General features: G+C 42.9%; 2 protein-coding genes across 4 annotated transcripts in view; one reads left to right on the forward strand and one right to left on the reverse strand.

Annotated features, from left to right (window-relative positions):
- Positions 1-24,548, reverse strand: part of bace1 (beta-secretase 1) — a 113,984-nt gene extending 89,436 nt beyond the window's left edge. The window contains exon 1 of the mRNA XM_033049723.1: positions 23,880-24,548. Coding sequence (XP_032905614.1) covers positions 23,880-24,134 — 255 coding nt within the window. The 5' untranslated portion in view covers positions 24,135-24,548. The remainder of the gene's footprint in view (positions 1-23,879) is intronic.
- A 1,696-nt stretch (positions 24,549-26,244) lies between these two features.
- cep164 (centrosomal protein 164) overlaps positions 26,245-26,728 on the forward strand; it is a 134,061-nt gene continuing 133,577 nt past the window's right edge. The window contains exon 1 of one of the 3 annotated variants that reach the window (XM_033049722.1): positions 26,245-26,463. The gene's annotated coding sequence lies outside the window, so the exon portion shown is untranslated. The remainder of the gene's footprint in view (positions 26,464-26,728) is intronic. The other 2 variants (XM_033049720.1, XM_033049721.1) reach the window with 2 other exon arrangements.

Here is a 26,728-nt window from a genome sequence, read left to right on the forward strand (position 1 = left end):
ATGCTCAGCCATGATCATATTGAATTGCAGTGCTGGCCCGAAGTGCCGAATGGCCTACTCCTGCACCCATTTTCTCTGTTTCTAAGTACTCTGGTAAAGAGTTGGTACAGACGGCATAGGCCAAATGGCCTCATCGCTTATTTATCCTTAGTATTTTCCTTCCTATAAAATATTGAATTACCACCCATGGATTTCTTCCAACTAATTCTTATCAATAAAGAACTTAGCATAATTCCATGTAAAGTAAGACTTACATTTACACTTCACATCTATTTTAGGACATCTTAAACCTTTCATACAGAAAAAGACAAGCTACAATCCTGTGGGACAAAGATACTCCAAACTTGTAGTCTGCAATACAAGTACCCTGTAGCAGCTTTGTTTAATTTCCCTCCAGTGTAGCGTTTTAGGTCAATCAACTCACACAACATAAATCGAATGCTGCAGTTCTTTGTCAGAGGTGAAAATTGTCCTGGATTCATCAGTTAGTGCGTTCTTGTAAAATTGCAATTTCCGACATTTCCATGACAGGGTGGCACGGTGGTGCAGAGCGAGAGTTGCTGCCTTACAGCACCAGCGACCCGGGATCAATCCTGTCTACGGATGCTGCCTGTACGGAGATTTTACCTGTGACCGCCTTGGTTTTCTCCGGGATCTCCGGTTTCCTACCACACTCCAAAGCCGTACAAGTTTGTAAGTTAATTGGCTTCGGTAAAAATTGTAAATTGTTCCTAGTGAGTGTGTAGAATAGTGCTAGTGTATGGGGATTGCTGGTGGGTGCTCACTCGATGGAATAGACATGGAAGAGTTGGACCGAAGGGCCCGTTTCGATGCTGTAGTACTCTACGACTCATGTCCCATGACTCTATGTATGAAGCCTTTGGTTAATTTGCAAAGTGATATTAGAAACGTTATCTTGATTTCATTCGACAGCTCTGTAGTGCCAAGCTTAGAGATGGTGATATAATAGATCCACATGCCATCCAGCAGGGGTGATCTTTGCAACCAGCTTTTAAAAGGACATGACACTATACAAGCAACACAGAGGGGGGAGGCTGCTACTGAATGGATACTGCAATTTTGGGAGTAGCTTATAGAATGCTTCTAAAGGGACAGAGGTACCTAGATTCTCAAGCAACCTCCTGCCAGAAGATCTAGACTGTCACCATAGACTGTCTTCCAGGAATCCTAAAGCACAAAGCAAAACATCCCACCAACATGTACTGCTCTTCATCAGCCTGGCCATGTCCCTCTGCCCCTTTGAGGACCCTCTCCCAGCATCCATTCAATAGCAATGCCCCCTGAAACTGGAAGAATACTGCTTGTATAGTGGCATGTCATTTTTAAAGCTGATTGCACAGATCACCCCTGCTGGGCTGCATGCGGATCTGTTATTTCAGTATCTCTAAGCTTGCGGCTACAGAGCTGCAGAACAAAAACAAGATGAGGTTTGCAGTAACACCTCCCAAATTAACCGAAGGCTTCATACATGGATCTGCATAAGAAGCGGGCTCTCAAGACTTTTGACACATGGTTTTCTAAAACAGAATCTGTTACCATTAATGTCGGTTTTATTAAGCACGCAATTTCCAATTCACTGAAGCAAAATTTGAATTTCAGACCATCTGCTTCTTGCAGGGCACCAGTATTACTCCTAACTCAGCGTTGGACTTGCTCTATTCATTATAACAACCCGTACTTCAAATTATTTTAATGTTTTTTTGTTTTTTTTAATTATTTTTATTAGAAGTACGGTAAATTACAATAATACACAACACATATATCTTAATACATTTTTTGTACCGCTTCATTTTTTTTAAGCTTTAAGAAAAAGATAGAAGTAAGGAAAGTAAAGAAGGTGCGCAAGAGTCGTGAAGTGCAAGAGGGTGTTGGGGAAAGAAAGCCCCTTAGAAAAGAAGTTAGAGAAGGAAGTGAAGTAAGAAAGTAGACCCTAGAAAAGAAAGAAAAAGAAAGTAAGGACAATCGCTCTATTATAACATTAAACTCCGCAGAAAGACTACCAACCAAGTCTGTTTTTGTTGTTTTACCTCCCATTGCCAGGTCCTGATACCATTTATTTATTTTTAAAATTACTATTGCACCTCATGCTTGTAATAGGTCCATAAACGTAGACCACGTCTTTTGGAATTGGTTTGCTTTACCTGCTAAGAGGAATCTCATCTCTTCCAGATGTAATGTTTCAAACATATTTGATGTCCACATTTTTATTGTTGGTGTGGGCGCATTTTTCCAGAATTTAAGTATGAGCTTTTTTCCCATTATTAGCCCGTAATTGAGTAAATTCTTCTGATACACGTTTAATTCAGGGATACCTTCCGATATCCCAAAAATGATCCATTCTGGTTTTGGTACCAGTTTTATTTTAATTAATTTTGAAAAAATATCAAATATTCCATGCCAGAATTTTTGGATTTTTGTACAAAAAACAAAAGAATGCGCTATGGTAGCTTCTTGACACAGACATTTATCACAGATTGGTGAAACATTAGGAAAGATTTTATTTAATTTAGTTTTTGAATAATATAGTCTATGTAATGTTTTGAATTGGATAAGCGTATGTCGTACATTGATCGAGCATTTATGCACCTGTAGTAAATGATTATCCCAGCTCTCTTTTGAAATTTTTATAGCTAATTCTTGTTCCCAGTCTCTTCTAATTCCATCTGTTGTGGGTATTTCTATGTTTAAAATGATATTATATAAGTACGATATTAAATTAGTTGATTCCGCCTTTGTCTTCATTGCTTCATCCAGTAAGTCGGAAGGCATATTATGATAGTCTTTTGTGTACTTTTTCAGATAATCACAAATTTGAAGATATTTAAAATATTGGTTATTTTTCAAATTATATTTCAGTTGTAGTTGTTGAAATGATAGTAATTTTCCCACTTCATACAGATCTTCGAGCGTTTTGATTCCCATTCTTTCCCATAGTATAAATGATTTGTCTATGATTGATGGTTTAAAAGATGGGTTATTGACTATTGGTATTGAGAGAGATAGGTTTCTTAATTTTAGATTCTGTTTTATTTGTTTCCATGTTCTAATTGTGCTATGTATAATTGGGTTTTTATTATAATTTTTATTATTCAGATTTATTGGTGAGAGGATAATCGCTCCTATATTACTCATTAAAATTATTTTAATGTTTAATACCAGTGTTATTGGTAAGGCAGAAGATGAGAATTAGAGAATTTGTTTAATATAGAGATACAGCATGAAAACAGGCCCCTCGGCCCACCGAGACACCTCCGACCCATTCACATCAATCCCATGTACCAGGGGCAATTTATCGAAACCAATTAACCTACAAGCCTGCACGTCTTTGGAATGTGTAGGAAACTGGAGCACCTGGAGAAAACCCACACGGTCACAGGGAGAACATACAAACTCCTTATAGACAGCAACCATAGTGACATCGAACCTGCATTCCTGGTGCTGCAAGGCAACAACTCTACCGCTGTGCCGTTGTGCCACCCGCTATAACAAAAGTAGGCCATTCAGCCACTCATGCCTCCTCTGCTATTTACAGCTGATCCTTCCTTTCAGAACCAATTTTTTTGCATTTAAACCTAAATCCCTTGATTGCTTTAACATCCAATAATCAATAGATCACTTACTTGAATGTACTTAGTAACACCACAGGCCTACTGAGTAAAGCATTCTATAGATTTACCACCCTTGAGTGAAGTAATGCTTTTCCGTCTCAATCCTGGCCATTTACTTTGAGTTTCAGATTTCTAGTTCTATATACTCCCCAGCCAGGTGAGATATCATCACTGCATCCACCCAGACAAGCTCTGGAAGCCTTACGTATGATCATCTACATTTAAGAAAGTTAACTGGGGGCTTCCTTCTTGCATAACTGGCAGAGGTGGCTTATGATCTCAGATCAGAGGGCAAACATCACGTGCCAACTTGAGATATGCCATACTGGGTAAAGACCACAGGCTCCCTCTCCAGAAGAACATTAATTGAACAGGAAGGACACAAAATGCTGGAGTAACTCAGCGTTTCAGGCAGCACCACTGGTGAATAGGAATAGGTAATGTTTTGGGTCAGGACCCTTCTTCAACATGGATGACATCCATGTTCTCCATGGATGCTGCCTGACCTGTTGAGTTACTCCAGCTCTTTCCTTGCTAAACCAGCATCTTCAGTTCCTTGTTTCTACATTATTAAATTAGATTTTTTCCCCAACATGGCTGAAGGGTCCCGACCCGAAACATCACCCATTCTTTTTCTCCAGAGATGCTGCCTGACGCGCTTTGCGTCTATCTTTTGCTTTTTATCAGAATACGAGTCAAACAGATTTGTGACTCCTTTCATTCCAAACAGCTTTTTAAACACATTTTGAGAGCTTTTTTTGAAGTTGAAATCAAATTTTTAAGTTCAAATAGAGAGTTTTGAACCCATGTTCTCGTGAAGCCTATGGGTGACTAGTCCAGTTGCATCACCACATTAGAGCCGGATGTAATGAACACAAAATGAGGAAGGAAGGGAGGGACAAGGGAAGGAAAGACGTACTTCTACAGCCGCACTCATAACCTGAGAACCTGCCAGGAGTGTTTCAGAGCCAAATAAAATTACTTCTGAAGTGCAGCCATTGATGTTACCCAATCATACTATTGCGCTGCTGAAAAGGCCTCACAGTGAGATGAATGATGAGTTCATGTAAGTTTAGGTGTTGGGTGAGGGACAAATATCAGCTACGGACTGAAGAATGGTCGACTGTGTTCCTTCAAAGAGCATTTTTGGATATTTTCATTGACTTAAGCACATTCCCATCACATTACACAGAAAAAGCCACAAGACGCAAGTGAAAGGTGGATATAGGCGAGGGTGTTTTTGATGAACCATACTACCCGTTACATTACTGATCATGTCATAATATCATAATCATAAACTATCATTTTACAGATGCTCACCACCAGACAAGGAAGTGTATATAGGAGCAGGAGTAACTCGTTCAGCCCCTTGAGCATGGCCTGCCAATCAACAAAATCAAGCTGATCTTCCCTCAAAAGGACACAAAGAGCTGGTGTAACTCTGCAAGTCAAGCAGCACCTCTGGAGAATATGGATAGGTGACGTTTCAGGTCAAGACTGTGCTCTATCTCATATCCCTTGATTCCCAATGAACTTAATGATTGTGTCTCCAAAGGCCTCTCAGTAGAAAACTTCCAAGATTCATCCTCCATTAACTGATTCTCCTCATAGCCATCATAAATGGTCTACCCTTATTTTAAGACTGTGATCCCTGGTTCTAAATTCCTCTGCCAGGGGAAACCGTCTCCATGTAAATCCTCAAATTGAACCCACATTCCATGAGCTTACCACTCGTTCCTTTCTCAGTTTCTCCTCATACAGTCTGGCAAAACTTCACAGCAACCCTCTGAAGCAGGTGATGGCACAGCAACAAAGGGCGGTGGGTGTATGGGACAAGCTGCCAGAGGCTGGGATGATCAGGAGGAGGAGGAGCCATCCTGGGGAACGGCTGCTAACCAGCAGCTGTCCGTTCAATTCACTTTTTTTAATTAGTTTTTAGTGAATTTTGTCCTATTTTTGTTGGGGAATTTGACTTTTTTTATGTGGGGGGGAAGGGGGAAACTATTTTCTAGGTCCCTACCTGGTCGGTGAGGCAGCTTTTTCCCCGGGCTGCACCGTCGACCCGTCCTTGTGGCCTACCAGCGGGAGTGGAGCGGCGTTTTCCTGGCGGGGACCGCCCAGCACCTTCAGCTTCGGTGGCGGCACAGCGCTGGGGCGCTATCGCGGAGCGGAGGATGCCTTGCCTGGGTCGCCGCGCTGGAGCTCCGGTATGCTGAGACCGCGGTGATCAACACCGTCGAGCTGCAGGACTGTGGAGCGGCCAGCCGCGACCGGCGGCGCCGACTTTAACATCGGGAGCCTCGGAGCACCAACCGACGTGGCCCTGTCGGCTTCGGAATGCCACGGACTCCGGTAGGGAATCGGCCGTTCCAGCCGTCCCAGCCGCTGTGAGGACTCTCCCGATGCCGGAGCAACACCACCCGGCGAGAACGGCCAGGAACATCGGGCCTCCATAGAGGCAACTGTGGAGGCCTTAATAGGCCTGACTATGGGAGAACTGGGGATGGGGACTGGACATTGTGCCTTCCCCCACAGTGGTAACCATTGTGGGGGGATGTTTTTTTGTGTGTAAATGATTATTTTATTCTGTGTCCAAGATGGCTGCCGGAAGGGAGAGTGGACGCTGGCGCGCTTTAGCTGCCGCTGCTCTCTCTTCAAATTGTGTTTTTGATTTTTGTCTTTGGATTGAATTCTGTCTTTAATTTGTGTACTGGTGATGTCTTTACTATTTATTTCATTCCGCTTACATGTTTTTACTCTATTTGCTAAATTTTGTAAGGTGTCCTTGAGACTCTTGAAAGGCGCCCATAAATAAAATGTATTATTATTATCCCAACGTTTAAGAAACAGTTAGACAGGTACATAGATAGGACAGGTTTGGAGGGATCTGGACCAAGTGCAGGCAGGTGGGACTAGTGCAGCTGGGACATGTTGGCCGGTGTGGGCAAGTTGAGCCGAAGGGCCTACTTCCACACTGTATCACTTTATATTTCAAACAGCAGATCCACCCTGGTGTTTATAGTCCACATTTCACCCATTTATGAGCATATTTCTCCCCCTTTATTCCCTTACAAGGGGAAGTGAGGCAAGCACACATGTTCATGATCAACACCTCAATTACCCATTGAATTAATTCCATTCTCTCACCACTTTCCAGGTCATAGATTAGTTCAGAATATCCATGCTGGATATGTAAGTGACCATGCATTTATGTCCTCTGGCTCCAATCTTGTCCTTAACTGGAAAAATATAAAAATATTGTCCACCACTACCATTACCTTTCATAATCTCATAGATCAACACAAGAAGAGCCACTGATTGTTAAGTATATCTAAAGGGTTAATTTCTGAGGACATTTGTTTTTGAATCTTTGCTCGTGCTTCTATGTAACATAGTTGTATAGAAACACCATATAGAAACATAGAAAATAGGTGCAGGAGTAGGCCATTCGGCCCATCGAGCCTGCACCGCCATTCATGGCTGATCATCCAACTCAGTATCCTGTACCTGCCTTCTCTCCATACCCCCTGATCCCTTTAGCCACAAGGGCCACATAGAAGCTTTATATAACACGGTGCTTGTTCATATGAGGAAGAACATGGAACATAGAACAGCACGGCACAGGGATAGGCCCTTCAACCCACGTTGTCTGTGCTGAACATGGCTTCTCTGCCACTACGTGATCTATCCCTACATTCTCTGCATATCCATGTGCCTGTTAAATGTCAATATCGTATCTGCCTCCACCTCTGGCAACTCTGAGGAAGGAATTTTCTGAGACCAGATGGGTCTCGTCACCCACCACTATACATATTACAACACTACAGACAAGATGCTTTGTTCTTGATGGAGAACAAATGATGAACACCAACACCAACATAACATGGAGACCACAACCGCACAGTATCATAAGTATTGTAGAATAAAGTAATGGAACATGAGACATGAGGGAATCTCTTTCATGCTGAGCAACTGTCAATTAACATTTGGATCCAGGTGGTTCTGGGTTTAATGCAATACAATTGGGATTACAGTTGTCATGGGTTAATGTGGCATTGTTGATTTCATATCATCAGTGCGATCACAGAAGATGCTCAATCAAGCTTAGAAATTCGTAGATAGATACAAAAAGCTGTTGTAACTCAGCATCTCTGGAGAGAAGGAATGGGTGACGTTTCGGGTCGAGACCCTTCTTCAGACTGGTCGGGGATAAGGGAAATGAGAGATATAGACGGTGATGTGGAGAGATAAAGAACATTGAATGAAACATATGCAAAAAAAGTAATAATGATAAAGGAAACAGGCCATTGTATGCTGTTTGTACAGTGAAAATGAGATGCTAGTGCGACTTGGGTGGGTGAGGGATAGAGAGAGGGAATGCTGGGACTACCTGAAGTGAGAGAAATCAATATTCATGCCACTGGACTGTAAGCTGCCCAAGCGAAATATGAGATGCTGTTCCTCCAATTTGCATTTAGCCTCACTCTGACAATGGAGGAGACTGAGAATAGAAAGGTCTGTGTAGGAATGGGAAGGAGAATTAAAGTGTCCAGCAACCGGGAGATCAGGTTGGTTCACGCAGGCAGAGCGAAGGTGTTCCGCGAAATGATCGCCCAATTTGCGTTTGGTCTCGCCGATGTATAAGAGTCCACATCTTGAACAACAGATACAGTAGATGAGGTTGGAGGAGGTACAAGTGAACATCTTCGTATTTAGCCGTTTGGGACGAGCCACCAATTAATTGTATACTTTAGCAGGTACATACCAATTAATTGTACTTCCCTGTTGTTCTTCCACAAATATTCCCTTTTCAAATATTTAGCAAGAAGGAAAATCAACTGTATATGGCCCAGAAACAATGCCAATTACATGACTTTCTCTTTATTGACCCTTTGGATTAGTTTAGTTGAAGTAAATTTTTAATATTGTTACGTGTACAATGAAAAGCTTTTTTTCTTGTCGCCTGCTATCCAGTCAGCAAAAAGGTTATACATGTTTACAATCAAGCCGTCTACAGATACAGGATAATGTTTAGTGGTAAAGTCCAGTAAAAGTAAAGTCCAGTAAAGTCCGATTAAGGATAATTCAAAGGACTCCTTTAAGGTTGACGGGAGGTCAGGACTGCTCTCTGGTTAGTGATAGGATGGTTTTAGTTGCCTCTTAACAGCTGGCAAAACACTGTCCCTGAATCTAGAGGTGTGCTTCCTTTATGTGTATAGGAAGGCAATTGGGATTTCTCCTCATCATGCTGCACACAATAAAAACTTCAGAACGTCCTGCCAGATGAGATTTAGAATGATGTTAGTAGGAACACCACCACCTGAAGTAAAAACTGAAATGCTGGAACAACTCAGCCAAACAAGACTTGTCGAACAAGAAATCAGTTGATGTTTTTGTTCAGGAAACCTTCCTCAGAATCTTTAACTACTTTTTTCTTTCATAGATGTGGCTTGACTGGTCAAGTTCATCCAGTATTTCTGTTCTTGTTTTAGATTCCAACATCTGCAGAATTACATTACCCAGTGCGTTTATGGATATAAAATACTGCTAGTATGCACAATCAATAAACATATGTCACTTGGCCAGAAAACAAAATTAATGATGTTTAACTGTTTAGAGGTGCCAATATTTATTTTTATTTCAAATATAAACTCCATTCAGAATCAAATATATCTACAAAACAAAAAAAAAACTCTTCATACATTAATGACAGGAACAGATAGGGCGAATTCAGAGTCCCCAGGATAGGGGAATCAAAACCAAGAGGACCTATGTTTAAAGTGAGAGAGGGCAGGATTTAATATGAATCTGAGGGGCAACATTTTCACTCAGAGGCAACTTTTCCACCATATGGAACGAGCTGCCAGAGGAGGTAGTTGAGCCATATACTATTACAGCATTTAAAAGATACTTTAACAGGTACATACATGGATAGGAAAGGTTTAGAGGGATTATTGGCCAAATGTAGGCAAATGGGACAAGCTTAGATGGGGCATCTTGGACGGACAGGTGTGTTGGGCCAAAGGACCTGTTTGCATGCTGTACGATTCTATAACTATGATATTCCCTATACATTCCACAGTGGCATATTCAGTCATGTTCACAGCTCTGCTGAAATAAAACCCCTTGCCATGTCATAGCGGCTCATAATTTGACAGAAAAGCACTGTCATTACCTGCAGATTCCCATCCAAGTTCTGTGTTCATGTTCATGTCACAGGAGCAGAATTAGACCATTCGGCCCATTGAATCTACTCCACCATTCAATCATGGCTGATCGATCTATCTATCCTTCTCAACCTCAAGTTTCCTGCCTTCTCCCCATAACACTTGACAGCCTTACTAATCAAGAATCTATCAATCCCCGCTTTAAAAATACCCAAATGACTTGGCCTCCACAGGCAATGAATTCCACAGATTCACCATACTCTAAAGATACATCCTTTTATTCTGAGGCTGTGCCCTCTGGTCCTAGACTCTCCCATTAGTAGAAAATCCTCTCCAGATCAATTCTATCCAGGCCTTTCACTCTTCAGTAAGTTTAAATGTGGTCCCCCACTCACCCTTGTAAACACCAGTGAGTACTGGCCCAGAGCCATGAAAAGCTCATCATATGTTAACCCAATCATCCCTGGGATCATTCTTGTAAACCTCCACTGAAACCTCTCCAACACCAGCACATCCTTCCTCAGATATGGGACGCCAAAAATGCTCACAATATTCCAAATGCCCCAATATTCCAAATGCCCCAATATTCCAAATGCCAAGTGTTTTATAAAGCTTCAGCAATACATACATTCTGGCTTTTATATTCTAGTCCTCTAAAAATAAATGCTAACATTGTATTTACCTTCCTTACTACCGATTCAACTTGTAAATTAACTTTTTGGGAATCCTGCACCAGCCCTCCCAAGTCCTTTTTAAATCCTCTCCCCAGTTAGAAAATAGTCCACTACCAAACTGCTATGCTGTATTCCATCTGCCACTTCTTTGCCTACTCTCCCAACCTGTCCAAGCCTTTCTGCAGACTCCCCACTCCATTTACACAACCTGCCCCTCCACCCATCTTCGTATCATCTCTACACATAGCCACAAAGTCATGAATTCCATCATCCAAATCATTGATATACAACGTGAAAAAGAGTGTTCCCAACACCGACCCCTGCGGAACACCACTAGTCACTGGCAGTCAACCAGAAAAAGCCCCCTCTATTCCCACCCTTTGCCTTCTGCCTTTCAGTCAACCTTCTATCCATGCTAGTATCTTCCCTCTAATACCATGGGCTCATTCAATTTGTAAATATATTGCCTTTGCTTCATTGATGTTTGTTCTAAACCTAGAACACACTAACTGTGAAAGCGTCTTCACCAGAAGGACAATGGTAGTAATCAAATAAGCGTGTTAACACCATCTACTCAATGGTAATTAGGGATGAGCAATAAAATGCTGGTGATGCCCATATCTCACAAATGAAAATAAAGAAAGCTAGGATTGTTATCTTTTTAAACCATACTGCTTCAGAATAAAGAAAGCCATTGTTTACCGCCAGACAGAGGTCTCATTGAGAACTCTGCCCATAATGAAAACAAGTCAGGTCCTCAATTACATTTACACCATCCCAAATTGTGCCACCATTTTTGTTTAACGCACAAGATAAGACATGGAATTGAAGCAGTGAAAGTGTGATCCAAGGTTTTGAAAACAGTAAATGATATAATAGCCAGATAAACTATATATATTTTTTGTTCTGCTTAGGACTGAGGGACAAGATGACATGGTTTGGAGTCTTTTGGCAGAACTGATCCTTTGTGAAACATGTTTGCAGAATGTCTTCAAGGGTCATGGGCCCCAAGGCAGAAAAGCTCCCCCTAATTTAGCAACTCATTAGTGCTCTCACATAAAGAGACCACAAGGTAACTGGTACCGGAAATGGAAAAATATTAGCCTGGAGCATTTTGATGAGCACCAGGAGAAATTCTAATGCAGAATTCCAAGCCATATTTATTGCTTCTTTTCAGTGTGCGTGTGTGTGTGTGTGAGTGTTGTGAAAAAGATGGTTAACAGCGATTGTGTGACTCAGAAGCACATGAACAGATTTCCATAGCCAGTTCCTTTTGCAAGATACAAGGATTGGGAATGATTTAAGATCTGTATTGCAATGTGATTCTACAGTATTTGCCAATAACAAGTCTATCCGGTTTAAGCCGCAACACAAAAACAGACCATTCAGCACGATAGCTTTGTACCAGCGCTCCTGTCCACAAGCCTCATTCCACCATCTCACACGATCAGTATGTTCCCTCTCCTCATGTGTAGCTACCATTCTCACCACAGCCGCTCCAGCTGATGTCAGTTTCCACATGTTATCTGGTTTCTGGGTAAAGTAGAATCCTAGACAAGGCAAAAAAAAGGAGCAAAACAGAAAATGCTGGAGTAACTCAACAGGTCAGGCAGCATCTGTCGATGGATAGGAGAGGCGATGTTTTGGAACAGAGCCATTCTTCGGATTGATCAAGTTCATCGGAATGAAGAAGGATCCCAGCTTGATATGTCGTCTGTCCGTTCCCTCTACAGATGCAGCCTGACCCGCTGAGTTCCTCCAGCATTTGTGTTTTGCTCAGGATTCCAGCATCAGCCGTACCGTGTCTCCAAGATTAAAAGATTACTTATTTTCCTTAGTAAGAGGTTGGTAACCCGGAAGCATTGATTTAAATTAATTGGTATAAGGCCTCGAAAAGAGTTAAGAAAGAAAACTTTGATTTAATTCTGGATCTTACTCTCTGAAAGGTCATTGTAGGCCAATTCTTAATCTTATTTTTAAAAAATATCTGGAAGAACAGGGCAGCACGGTGGCACGGGGGTTGCTGTCTTACAGCGCCAGAGTCCCAGGCTCAGTCCTGTCTACGGGTGCTGTCTGTAACGAGTTTGTACGTTCTCTCCATGATCTGCATGGGTTTTCTCCAGGTGTTCCGGCTTCCTCCCACACTTGAAGGACGTACAGATTTGTTGGTTAATCAGCTTTGGTAATAATTGTAACTTGTCCCTCATGTGTAGGATAGTTCTAGTATACGGGGAACGCTGGTCGGAGTGGACATGGTGGGCCTCAAGGACTGTTTTCGCACTGCATCTCGAAACTAAACTAAACTAAACAGTTGCAGAAGTAGAACCTGCACGACTGCAAACTAAGATTGACATGAGATTAGTCCAAAGTCCATTATGACACAGACATAATGAGTTGAATGGTTGCTGTCTAATTTTTAAATATCTGCGATACAATAAAAGCATTTGATTAATGACCAATGAGCAAAAGCAACAGGTGGCAGAGAAATAGCCACAGAAACTGAAAATTAACTGGCTGCTGTGGAGGGGATTTGGAATTGGGAAAATGGAGATAAAAGTGTGCACCTCTGATTAAATATCTCACAAGCTTCCTCGCGTGTCAGAAACCACTTTCACATTCTTTCTGCTCGAAGGATTTTTTCCATGCTACCTTGATGCTAATACACTCGAGGAAAAATAGACACTTAAGACATTACCAAAATCATTATTTTAAATTGCAGCATCAGCGATAATAGGACGAAGAACATCACACTTGAAATATTCCACAGTTCAAAAACATTCTTCCTGTATAATGACGCAAAGCACAACTGAATCTTGCGCAGGCAAATACACTACTGGAAACCAAAATAAAAATATACAATGAGTTGAGGTGGGAAACAGAACATAGCTGTTTTGCATTTCCAGCCCTGCACCCACTGCTCTACATCATTCTTGCCTCTTGCACATTTGGGAATTTGCTTCACATCAGCAACTGAGTCTTCAATGCCCAAGCTCTGGAAGTGCCTCCCCGAACCACTTCTAATTCATCTTTGTGGATAATCCTGAAAACCTGCCAGTCCAAATGCATACATTCGCAGAATAGAGACACAAAGTGCTGGAGTAACTCAGCAGGCTAGGCAGCATCACTGGAAAAAAAGGAATAGGTAACGTTTCATGTCGGAACCCTTCTTCAGGCTGCGAGTCTGAAGGGGAGAGAGAAACTAGAGGTATGAACTAGTTGCCTCATCTACCTCCTCTGGTACCTCATTCCATATACCCACCACCTTATGTGTGAAAACACTTTTTCACACAGAGAGTTGTGCATCTGTGGAATTCTCTGCCTCAGAGGGCAGTGGAGGCCAGTTCTCTGGATACTTTCAAGAGAGAGCTAGATAGGGCTCTTAAAGATAGCGGAGTTAGGGGATATGGGGAGAAGGCAGGAACGGGGTACTGATTGTGGATGATCAGCCATGATCACATTGAATGGCGGTGCTGGCTTGAAGGGCCAAATGGCCTACTCCTGCACCTATTGTCTATTGTCTAAAAAGTTACTCCTGAGGTTTCTATTACATTTTGGTCCTCTCACCTTAAACTTGTGTCCTCTGGTTCTTGATTCCCCTACCCTGCATTCATCCTATGTATTCACCTCAAGATTTTATAGAAACATAGAAACATAGAAAATAGGTGCAGGAGCTGGCCATTCGGCCGTTCGAGCCTGCACCACAATTCAATATGATCATGGCTGATCATCCAACTCAGTATCCTGTACCTGCCTTCTCTCCATACCGCCTGATCCCTTTAGCCACAAGGGCCACATCTAACTCCCTCTTAAATATAGCCAATGGACTGGCCTCAACTACCTTCTGTGGCAGAGAGTTCCAGAGATTCACCACTCTCTGTGTGAAAAATGTTTTTCTCATCTCGGTCCTAAAGGATTTCCCCTTTATCCTTAAACCTTATACATCTATAAGATCACCCCACAGACTCCTGATCCTCAAGGAATAAAGTCCTAGCCTGCCCAACTTCAGGCCCTCAAGTCCTGGCAGCATCCTCGGAAATCTTCTCTGCACTCTTTCCAGCTTGGTTGCAATCACCTAATTGATCCATCTTGATTCCCCTCACAATTTATCCTATTAGCTTGCCAGCCTTGATATGTCTCACATTGTGAACCTTCCCTCAGGTACCTTAGTTTGTTCTTTGGGGAATTGGGGGTGGTTCTGCAAAGAGCTGCCTGTGATCGAACACTATTATTTTTCTCTTGGCCTCAAGAAAAGGTTTGCAGTGCTCAAGCACTACCAACGTTTGCTTTCAGTGTTGTACACGGTGGCCTTCCAGCAGCACATACTGTTCTGTTGTTTGAAGGATCACAGATAGATCTGAGCAATGAATATGTATTTGTTTTAAATGGGCTAACTCCTGGAAATGCAGCTAATTCGTTGGAATACTAACAATGGATAATGACTTTTATGTAGTGAAGTACCAGCTAGCTGGTTGACTTCTGGAAATGCAGTACAACAGGATTAGATTGATTAGACGTGCTTGGTTATGCATTCCCCATGATTAATCCTCCAATGCATATGCAAGATAATGTCAATGGCATTGAGTATTCTGAACAAGCCACGATGTCCTTGATTCAGTCCCTGGCTGTCCTTGAGATTGCTCATCTCTCCCTCACAATTTCCCCAGGAGGTGGCGGGGAGGGAGGGGGAGAATATCCAGAAGGTTTTCCAAATCTTCTTGACAATAGACAATGGAGAATAGGTGCAGGAGTAGGCCATTCGGCCCTTCGAGCCAGCACCGTCAGATGGAAATGCAAACTGGAAATGCAAATAGGAAATGCAAATTGGAAATGCAAATTGGAAAGTGAACGAGTGCAGTGTTGGGTGAGACGACCAAGTCTCCCCCAGCTGAGTGGTCCATTGTTAGTATTCCAATGAATTAGCTGCACTTCCAGGAGTCAGTCTATTTAAAACAATATCTACACACACACACACACACACACACACACACACACACACACACACACACACACACACACACACACACACACACACACACATCTATACATATATATGTACGTGTGTGTGTGTATGCACGTGTGTGTATATCACCAAACTACCGAGTGATCTTGTTTCCACCCACGTTCCAAAGGAGATGAGAAGTTGCAGGGCACCAGAGAAATAGGGAGGAGGTGCAATTAATGGGACCGCTCTGCTGTGAGTCAGCATTAACTTGATGGGCTGATTGGCCTCCTTCTGTTACATAGCAAGGAACTTGAGAAGTATTCTTTGCGCTTGTCCACCTGGAAAAGTAGTACCAGCTGGCCAATGAGAAAAGGATGCAGTCACTAGAACAAATGACAGGGTAATTAAGCTACAGTATATTGCATGATGCTCTATAACTTCAATGGTAACATCCAGTGGATCAGTGGTTAATATAGGACTGCAGTAAGAGATGTAATGGACAATGGTACAGGTAATAGAACACAGGTAGCAGTGTTTTGAATGAGCTAAAATTTATGGAGGGAGATTGATGGGCAGAGGAACTTTTAAATTGTTGCCTAGTGATCGGAGTACTGATGAAGATGAAATAGAGTTGAGAAATCTTGGTGGCGGGAAGAGATGGGAGATTTATTTTTAAAATAGCACCTGTTCAAATTTAAACATGCTGATATTTCACAATTGACAAATATTAATCAGAAAAATGGGAAGGATGTCATTTGGATTTTTAACGGACCACTTCCCAAAAGGTTACCTCATCAGTTCCTCAGCTGTATATTCTATCCTCACCGCTTCACAGACTATTTGTGAGTTGCTGTGCCTGGCTGAATTGCATTCAGACTACGGTGGGAAATAGCGCAAGAAGATACCCCACAACAGTGATGGTGTTTTAGCTGGACTTTAAGTTAATAAATGAACAATGGGCCGGCTGCCTCCCTAATGAGCAGTGCTCCATATCCAATTATTACCTGTATGCGAGGTTCAGATAACGGGCAAAATGAACCAACTGTGACTATTTCATCACCATGTCATCATTTGAAGGGCATTCCCACCTCCTCCAAATCTTAGTACACTTTTCTACACTTTTTCTGTAGAACCAAGGATTTTTATCCTCTTCATCCTAATACATTACCAACCCACCCCAAAGTAATCTTGCTGCCACATCATTTTTTATTTGAGATTAACCTAACACATTTCTCCGACTGCTACAGTTGCAACTGGCACTCTTTATCCCATCTCCCCATTCCATCTAATGCTATCGGCTCACCTTTATTGAATCTCTTTGCTACTCCATAAAACCCTCCATAAAGTCAGCACACATACCTCCCTGCATGTAGCTGGCACTTTTTCTACTGGAGAATTGCTCTCCTCCACACCGCCATTTTCTCATTCTTTCTTTACTCTGTATGGGTCCTCATGCAAATGCAAATTCAACTGCAAATGCAAGCAGGACCTGAAAATGCAGTTTATACAACAGGAAAATACAGGATTGTTTTTACCTGCAGCCGGGTTCTCATTGGAAGTGAACTGCAGAAAGAATGGCATGACACCAACTGGTTTTGTCTTTAAATACGATGCACCAATTGTGCCTCCAAAATGCACTAATCTTTGATGATTGACATGTGCATGTTTGTGCAAACGTATGGGACTTCTTGAATCTGCACCCAATGAAAATGGACAAGACACTTCAAATCATTTCCTTAATTGGACTGAACAAGCCTCAAAACAATAGTTCACACATCGAGCATAGAACAGTACAGCCCAGCAACGGGCTATTCGGCCCACAATCTCTGTGCCAAATATGATGCCTATCTAAAGGCCTCTGAAATGTGACTTTCATATCTGCCACCACACTCCCCTTGGCAGAGTGTTCCAGGCACCCATTGTTCCCTCGTGTAAGAAAACATGAACTAGCCCATGCACATCTCCTTTAAACTGTGCCCCTCTCACCATAAAATTATGCCATCTAGAGTTTGACATTTCCACCCTGGGATAAAGATTTTGACTGAATACCCTATTTAAGCCTCTCATAATTTTATAGTGTAAGGACACTACCACAATGTACTGCTCTCTCTGGCCCCAATGCTACAAAATAAAAAATGTTTAATACAATGACTGAATATACTTTTGTGTAACATTCAGTTATTGTCCTTTGGCAAAATAAGGACAAATATTAACACATTTGCAAATATTTCACAATTTTGTTCAAGGAATTTTAGGCAGCACAGTGGCACAGCTGGTATAGCTACTGCCTCACAGCGCCAAAGATGTGGTTTGATCCTCTGTGGAGTTCGCATGTTCTCCCTCCCTGTGACCATGTGGGTTTCCTCCGGATACTCCAGTTTCCCCCCACATCCCAAAGACGTGGGGGTTTGCAGGTTGATTGGCCTTTGTAAATTGTCCCTGGTGTGTAAGGAGTGGATGAGAAAGTGGGATAACAGAGAACTAGTGTGAACGGGCGATCGATGGTCAACGTGGACTCGATGGGCAGAAGGGCCTGTTTCCATGCTGTACCTCTAAACTAAACTAAACAAACCATTCTTGGGTTAGTTCCAAATGAAGTCTGCAAAGGTCACTGACAAATTCAGAACCATTAGGTCAAACTCATGTTTACACGGCAATCTAGATATCAAAATATTTTGACTACATTGACATTACAGCCAGCTTCATCAACGTTCAATTAAAGCCAAACTTTCAGCCGTTCTCATGTTTCCTGCTTACCACCCTAAATAGGGCTTCTCTCAAGATCCCCTATTACGAATAGTAGGCTCCCCTTCTCTTCCTACATACAGCAGAGTGCAACAATGCAACTGAATGAACCCTCTCACCATTGCTGACATAATCACACACCCGTGACAAATTCTCCAGAGGCTCTGATGATGGATCTGCCAGATGTTTTATTTTGTGTCCGTGCCTAGTTGAGCTGGGCTCCAAGTAAAGCCAGGTTCAGGGTATGGGTATAACAAAAAAATCCCACCTACAGCCTCCAATATCTAGAAATAAAATCCTACAAGGAATACCGTACCCTTCTTTTCCTCATGCATCACAAGCTGTACATGGAAGGGAATCCAATCCATTTGCTGTGGTTAAATCCATGAATCTATTGCTGATGGCATGTAATCATACAGGTCTTTTCAGATTCAAAGAGATTGCGAGGCTTATTTTGGAGATTTTAAACGGTTCTTGCAGGTAAAACAGTAACTTATTATGACGTGCTGCAATTTTCCATGTAATGCATAGTGGCATTACATACTACAGCCTTGCAGCTTCAGTGCTCCGAGTTCAATCTTGGTTCTTGATAGAGGTCACAGAATTTCCCAGTGACCACATGGGTTCACTGCAAATGCTCTGGTTTCCTCCCACACTTCAAAGACATGCTGGTTGGTAGGTTAATTAGCCGCAGTAAATGAACACAGTAGGAGATGAGGAGGATTTTTTTTTCGCCAGGGGGTGGTGAATCTATGGAATTTGTTGCCACTGATGGCTGTGGAGGCCAAGTCATTGGGTATTTTTAAAGCAGAGATTGATAGGCTCGTGAATAGTAAGGGTGTCAGGGATTATGGGGTGAATACAGGAGTTGAGGGAAAAAAAGATCATCCATGATTGAATGGCTGAGCAGACTCAATGGGCTGAATGGCGTCATTCTGCTCCTATGTCATATGAATGTGACATTCTGTCTGCTTCAACTTCCCAGCTCTGGAATTTCAAGAGCGGTTTAAATGCTATTTAGGTTCTGCCGCTGTTGCCCTTTCAGCCAAACGCTCCCTCCGGATGGAAACAAATTCTCATCATTCCCTCTATAATTCTTCTGACAAATAATTTAACTCTTTGCCCCCTGGTTATTGATCTTTAGTTAAAGGGAAGTGGACCCTCCCTATCCACTTTGCCTTGGTAATTCATAATTTTATACACCTCAATTAAATCTCCCCATAGGCAGTATAAACAATCCTTGTTTTCTCCAGAGCTAAAGATATCATAATTGTCATCATTCTTGTAAATCATTACTGCATGCTCCGTTCTAAATCACATCCCTTCCTGCAATGTGAGGACCAGAAAAAAGCACAATATACTTGCTGTGCTCTCTCCGCTGTTTGTCACAGTTCTACAAAGACCTCTCTGCTCCCATATTCACTGCTAAGGGTAATCAAAGCCAAGTATCCTGGAAATGCCATATCTACTCGTAAAACTGTTCTGGAACTCTGCTGTCAGGCAGCATCGGAGGAGGGAAATGGACAGGTGACGCTGTAAGTCAGGACCCTTCTTCAGACGTTTCCATCTTCCGACACTGCCTGACCCGCTGAGTTCATCCAGCAATTTGTCGTTTGCTCAAGATTCCAATGTCTGGAGTTTCTTGTGTCTGCCTCATCTAGTCCTGTAACTTTCAAATATTGGTGGCCACTCATTCTAAGATCCCTTTGTTCCTTCACAATGCTCCTTATTCTATTATTTATTTCTATTGCCACACTTCTCAGTCTCCTATTATTTATGATGTGCTTAAGCCCCTGTCCCACTTTCCCGAGTACTCACGAATTCTCCCGAGTTTTCCCCTTGATTCAAACTTGGAGAATGTCCGTAGCGAGTCCGAAGATATATCGTAGCGGCTCGATATGCCAGCCGTGGGTACCTGGGGCATCAGGTAAGTCGGGACTTTTTTTTTCAGCATGTTGAAATATGTCCATGAGTAAATAAAATAGCCCAGAGTACCTACGGCTGTCATCTCCGAGTTTGAATCAAGGGGAAAACTCGGGAGAATTTGTGAGTAACTCGGGAAAGTGGGACAGGCCCTTTACTTACCTCACTCTGCCAGACTGAATTCCATTTGTCACTTTTCTAGGTGTAAATGAAATATAGCAGACGGGTCTAAGCTATATCCGGGACATCTTGCACATTCTACACCCACTTCAATAACTTCCAATTACCTTTACACGAAAAGCTGGAGTAACTCAGCGGGACTGGCGGCATCTCTGGAGAGAAGGAAGATATGCTACCTGTCCCCGCTGAGTTACTCCAGCTTTGTGTGTCCATCTTTAGTTTAAACCAGCTTCTGCTGTTCTTTCCTACATACCTCACCTTTACCATGGACACCCACTCCCTTTACACCTCCGTTCCTCATTAGGAAGGCCCCCATTTGTTCATAGAACAGAGACCTAATCAGTTATCCTTAATCAACATTCTCTTCCACCTGGCAGGACTTGTCATTGCTCCCAACAACTTCCCTCTCACTTCAAAGGTGCAGTCTTGGACTTGCATGGGCCCCGGCTTTGCCTGTCCTTTCATTGGGTACATTAGCTATGCCGAACACCCCTTGTTCCAAACATAACCTGGCACCACTCCGCAACTCTTTCTCATAGCTGCATTGACCAACTCCAACTGCATTGTGGATGCCTCCTGTATCTGTGCAGAATCTATCAATTTCACCACCAACTTGGGTGACAGAGGTTATGGGGAGAAAGCAGGAGAATGGGGATAGGAGGGAGAGATATATCAGCCATGATTGAATGGCAGAGTAGACATGATGGGCCGAATGGCCTAATTCTACTATTATTTATGATCCTATGAACTTCCACCCTGCCCTTGAATTAATCTGACCCATCTCTGATACTTTTCTCTCCTTTCTTAATCTCTGTCTCCTACTCAGAGGACAGACTATCATAAGACATTTATTGCAAAATTATTGACTCCCACAGCTATCTCGACAACCTCCCACCCTGTCGCTTACAAGAACTAAGGATGCCATTCCTTTCTTGCAGTTTCTCCAACCCTGTTGTAACTGCTCTCAAGATAAGTCCTCTCTGGGCCATCTGAGATGTCCTCTTTCCTCAGGAAATGTTGTTTCCTTCCCGCTGTTGTACATGGTTTCATTTCTACGGCATCCGTTTCTCCTCTGTTCCCTGCAATTCTATTCTTGCTCCTCTCCCATCCCAGATAGAACTAGGATAGGGTTCTCCTCGTCCTTACCTTTCAGCCCACCACATTATTCTCTGACATTACTGACAGTTTCAACACAACCCCACCACCAGCTCTTGTTCCACTCTTTCCCCTAGCCTATTGCTATCAGCTATCTACACCTCTAAGGTAAACACAAAATGATGGGTAACTCAGCAGGACAGGCAGCATCTCTGGAGAGAAGTAATGGGTGACGTTTCGGGTCTTCGACTCTTCTTCAGACTGATGTCAGGGGAGTGGGCAGTACAGGGATAGAATATAGTCGCAGACAGTAAGACTGGTGGGAGAACTGGGAAGGGGAGGGGATGGAGAGAGAGGGAAACCAAGGGCTACTTGATGTTAGAGAAGTCAATGTTCATACCGCTGGGGTGGAAGCAAGCCAAGCAAAATATGAGGTGCCGTTCCTCCAATTTGCACTGGGCCTCACTCTGACAATGGAGGAGGCCCAGGACAGAAAGTCAGTTTGGGAATGGGAGGGGGAGTTCAAGTGCTGAGCAACTGGGAAATCAGGTAGGTTAAGGCAGACAATCTGAGCGGAGGTGTTCAGCGACACGATTGCCGAGGCTGCGCTTGGTCTCGCCAATATACAGGAGTTGACACCTGGAACAGCGGATACAGTAGATGAGGTTGGAGGAGGTGCAAGTGAATGTCCTGGGCCTCCTCCATGCAGCGTGAAGATGAGTTGTTTATAGAAATCCCATTATCCGTCGAAGGGATTTACAGAAGTCGCTGCCTCAAAAAGGCAGATAATATCACCAAAGACCAATGCCAGCCTGGCTTCAATATCATCTTCTCATCTCATTGCAACCAATGGAAAGAAGGTATGGGGGGGACCTGACAAGCATGACCTCCAAGTTTAACAACAGCTTCTACCCACAACCATCAGACTCTTGAATACTGTACAATACTAACTAGAACTCTTCCTTAACAACAGTAATATACTGTGGATGTATGGAAAGGAACTGCAAATGCTGGTTTATACCGATAATTCTCATCCTTTTTCCGCAGAAATGCTGCCGGACCTGCCGAGTTACACCAGCATATTGTGTCTACCTTCCATAATACATGGTGGACTTTGTTTCGGTTGCACCGCCTACTTCAGTTTTGCATTATGATGGTCTGGTTACCTGGTATTACTGATTATTAATTTAGTGTTTTATCGATTACTGTATATTTACTTTGAGTGTTATTGCATTAATGGAAGCGTAAAGCTGCAGCAAGTAAGAATTTCATTGTTCTGTTGCCGGTAGCTATGACAGTTAAACATTCTTGACCCATGAAAGATTTCCACTTCTCCAAATTGGATGAGATCAAGAAGGTACAATTCAGGCTATACATCGAGAGAGAAATGGACTGTGTGTTTAAAACGGACATGGGCACAGTTACAAGCCCTATAAAGGAATTGCAACCAATACATTAAAGTGTGGAGTCTGATAATTTATGAAATACATTGTTCCTCAAAAAAATGAAGACTGTAAAATGAACTCTGCGTTGGTGTAATTTGGAGGATGACAAGTTATCACAGTGAAACTATTAAATGAAATTTATAATAAGAAAGCACAAACCAGTTGGGAATTGAGACAAAACATTCCTCAAATGGGAAACTAGACATTGAAATAAACTGTGACAGAATAACAGCCAATCTGAACCTGCTTCCAAGCTCCAGCAGAAATGACTGAATAGCAATCAGTAACAGGAATGCTGGCTTGTTTCTTTAATCTCTTTCTCAATAGAGCAGCCCTGAGGCCTAAAATCGGACCCTAGGATTGATATCAGACAGCCCTCTGCAGATAAACATCAACTCTGCTGGGGGGTTTTTTGTGTACATTTTACTTTTTGAATTGCACTGATCTAGACATATCATTTATTTTGATTTTATATTAATTTACAAAGATTGTAACTACAGATTTTTTTCCCAGTAATAGAAGTTATATGCACATTAGCATATTGCTGGTTCAATACAAACATTGATTTTGGGGCAGTACAGTGGTGTAATTATTCCCAGATCTATTTGTCAATTTTATGCTAGTTTCAGAAAAGAAGCATTTCTGCACAAGGGATGAATAAATATTTTCTAAAAGCTTTTTCTCCAAGAATGTGTTTAGGAAAGGAAAGGTGTTGTGTATCGCATTTGTCACACTACAAGAAACGCAACGATGCGTTCAGATGAGATTTATGTCATGGTACCGTAGAAAATGATTGGACTTACACTCTCATTTATGCCACAAGCAGGTGGGAAGCATATGTACTACTGTCAAAACAAAAAGGTGCGATTCTGTATAATTTACAAAAGATGGAAAGGAAAGGTATCGCTCGAGAACACAAATCATTTACCATAGGAATAGTAACTCATATTAGAAATATCCAGCATAATTACTATACTATGATAGCTTGTTATTGTCATTATTATTAGACACAATTTAATGCGGAGAACACAACAAATGCCATTATTGATCTCAAACATTACCAAAAGCCCCAATCTTACCTTCTGAGGAGGTGTTCCTATTGTCATCTCCACATAATACCCCTGCCCGGATTTCCCTCTGAGGTTATCAACCATTTCCATAAAATTGATACTTTGTCTCCGATCAGTTCCATCAGCAGCTCTGGGCATCCTGCCGGAGGTCCCGATGTCGTTTTTCAGAGGGACTTTGGTCCCAGACGGCTCTCCATTGCAAAGCAGCCATACAGTCAAAGAGCAAGCCAGCAGCGCAAAACGAGAAACGGGACAAAATTTCATTTCGACCACACTTTCTCTGCCTCGCTCTCTTCTCTTCTCTTTAAAGAAAGGCAAGTGCAAATGCACGGCAGCTGCCTCCAAAAAAATATTTATTCAATCCCCTCTCGACCTACATTGAGAGATTTAGAAGAAAGCCAAACGCGCGGCGTCGGATGCTTCATTGATGGATTTATTTTGAGTGAAAGGAAAAGGCATTCTTGAAAAAAATGGCAAAGAGTAAAACCTAGTTACTCTTTTGCGTTTAAGGATCTCGTGCAGAGTCGGGTAAACCGCAACAAATGCCATTATTTTGCATTGTTCTGTTTTTTTCAGGTGGTGGTTCAGAGTTTGACAGAAATAAACGGGGATGGGTTGAGAACAGCAAGAGCGGAGCTTGAACAGTCTTCCCTACTTCAGCGGAAGAACTAGTGTGGATGCAATTAGATGCAGGAATGACACTGGGAAATGAAGGAGGAGCGATGCTCATCAAGCTCCCTGGGTGTTGTAGTTTTGCGTTTTAGACGCTCCAACGTTGGAGTCGCTTCTGTGGGAGCCAGTGCCTCCTCCTGGTTTTCACCACTCCTTGCACTCCAGACAAATGCAAATGATTCAGTCTACAACTGCATTGTAGGGTGCAAGCTGATAAAGCCTCTGCAACTAAATGTTTTGAAAACTCCTTTTTGCATTCTGAAAGGTTTGCAGCCAGGATGTTTCTGGGCTCACCCACTTAAATGCCTTTCTATCTGTAGATAGACACAAAATCCTGGAGTAACTCAGTGGGACAAGGCAGCATCTCTGGAGGGTCGAATCCGTTCTTCAGACTGAGTCAGGGGAAAAAGAAACTAGATACTGAAGGGTAAAATGTGAAAACGACAGATCAAAACAGACGGTGATCAAGGAAATGTAGAATGGTTCACTGTAAGCTAAGGGGGAGATGATAACGAGGTATAAGAGAGTGAAGAGTGTTTTAGAAACAGACATAGAAACATAGAAAATAGGTGCAGAAGTAGGCCATTCGGCCCTTCGAATGTTTTATTGCCATATGTCCCAGATAGAACAATGAAATTCTTACTTCCAGCAGCACAACATAATACGTAAACATGGTACATTGTAACCAATATAATATAATAAATGAGAAAAAAGTTCAATGTGTCTATACATATATATTATATACGTACATTAAAAAAAAAGCAAACTATATTCAATTCAAACAAAAGTATTCAATTCAATTCATAAGGTCATAAGTGATAGGAGCAGAATTAGGTCATTCGGCCCATCAAGTCTACTCCACCATTCAATTCAATCATGACTGATCTATCTCTCCCTCCCAACCCCATTCTCCTGTGTTCTCCTCATAACCCCTGCCTCTAGTACTAATCAAGAAAACCAATTCAATTCAATAATAGTGCAAAAAGACAAATCTATGTAGTTCAGAGTTTATTTGGAGGTTGCGGTGTTTAATAGCCTGATGGCTGTAGGGACGAAAGTGTTCTTGAACCTGGATGTTACAGTTTTCAGGCTCCTATATCTTCTTCCCGATGGCAGGGGTAAAATGAGTGTATGGCCAGGGTGGTGTGTGTCTCTGGTGATGCTAGCTGCCTTTTTGAGGCAGCGATGATGGACACAAAAGACTTAAGTGATTCAGTGGGACAGGCAGAACCCATGATGGACCAGGCAGTGTTCACAACTTTTTTACAGCTTTCTTCACTCCTGGGCATTCAAGTTGCCAAATCAGGCTGGGATGCAACCAGTTATGCTCTGTCTCTGCTGTAAAATTAATCGGGAGGACAGTGAAAATAGCCAGAGAACTAGGGTGTGGGGAAGGGACGGAGAGAAAGGGTTACTTGAAGCTAGAAAAATTGAACTTCATCCCACTGGGTTGTAAACTGCTTTTCAATCCATCCCATCCCATCCCAAGTTATTTCCAACGAGAGAACTACAACTCCCAGCGGCCTCCATCGCGCTTGCGCAGTGGCCTTCATGACGCCGAGGGCCGGAAGTGGGTGGGGGGGGCGGGCACACCGCGAACTTTATTGACAGTTGTGCGGACCATACAGGGTGCGGGATGGAAGTAACTGACAGGAGATCTGTCCAATGGACGCAGAAGGCGGAGTTGGGGACGGGCGTTTGAGCTGCGGCACCGGAAGTAGATGTGTGCAGTTGTTGTTGTTGTTGTATGTTCCACAGTTATCCCGTTAGGGAGTCACCGGTGGCGGGAGCGGGAGCGGGAGCGGGGCTGGCGTTGCCCGGCGTTGCCCGGCGTTGCCCGGCCTGGTTTGGCCGCGGTCCCCAGGGTGATGGAGCCCGGCCACCGCGTATTGTAGACACCTCTCGCCGGCCCGTGCCTCAGGTAAGCGGCGCACGGTTGCTATGTTACCGCCGGCGGTTGGAGCTCCATCACCCCACAGCCCGGAGCCCCTTTCCCGGCTCATCCCCCTCCCTCCCTTCCACAGCTCCCCCTCCACGGCTCATTCACCCACCTCCACCCCCAGACCATCACTCCCTCAGAAGCCCCCATCCCACCCATCTGCAGCTGACACCCCCACCCTCCACTTTCCGACCATCCTCTGGAGCTCTTTCTCTACATCTGCAGCTGACAGCTCCCCCTCCACCCC

The sequence above is a fragment of the Amblyraja radiata genome, chromosome 33, assembly GCF_010909765.2.
Source record: "Amblyraja radiata isolate CabotCenter1 chromosome 33, sAmbRad1.1.pri, whole genome shotgun sequence".
Lineage (NCBI taxonomy): Eukaryota > Metazoa > Chordata > Chondrichthyes > Rajiformes > Rajidae > Amblyraja > Amblyraja radiata.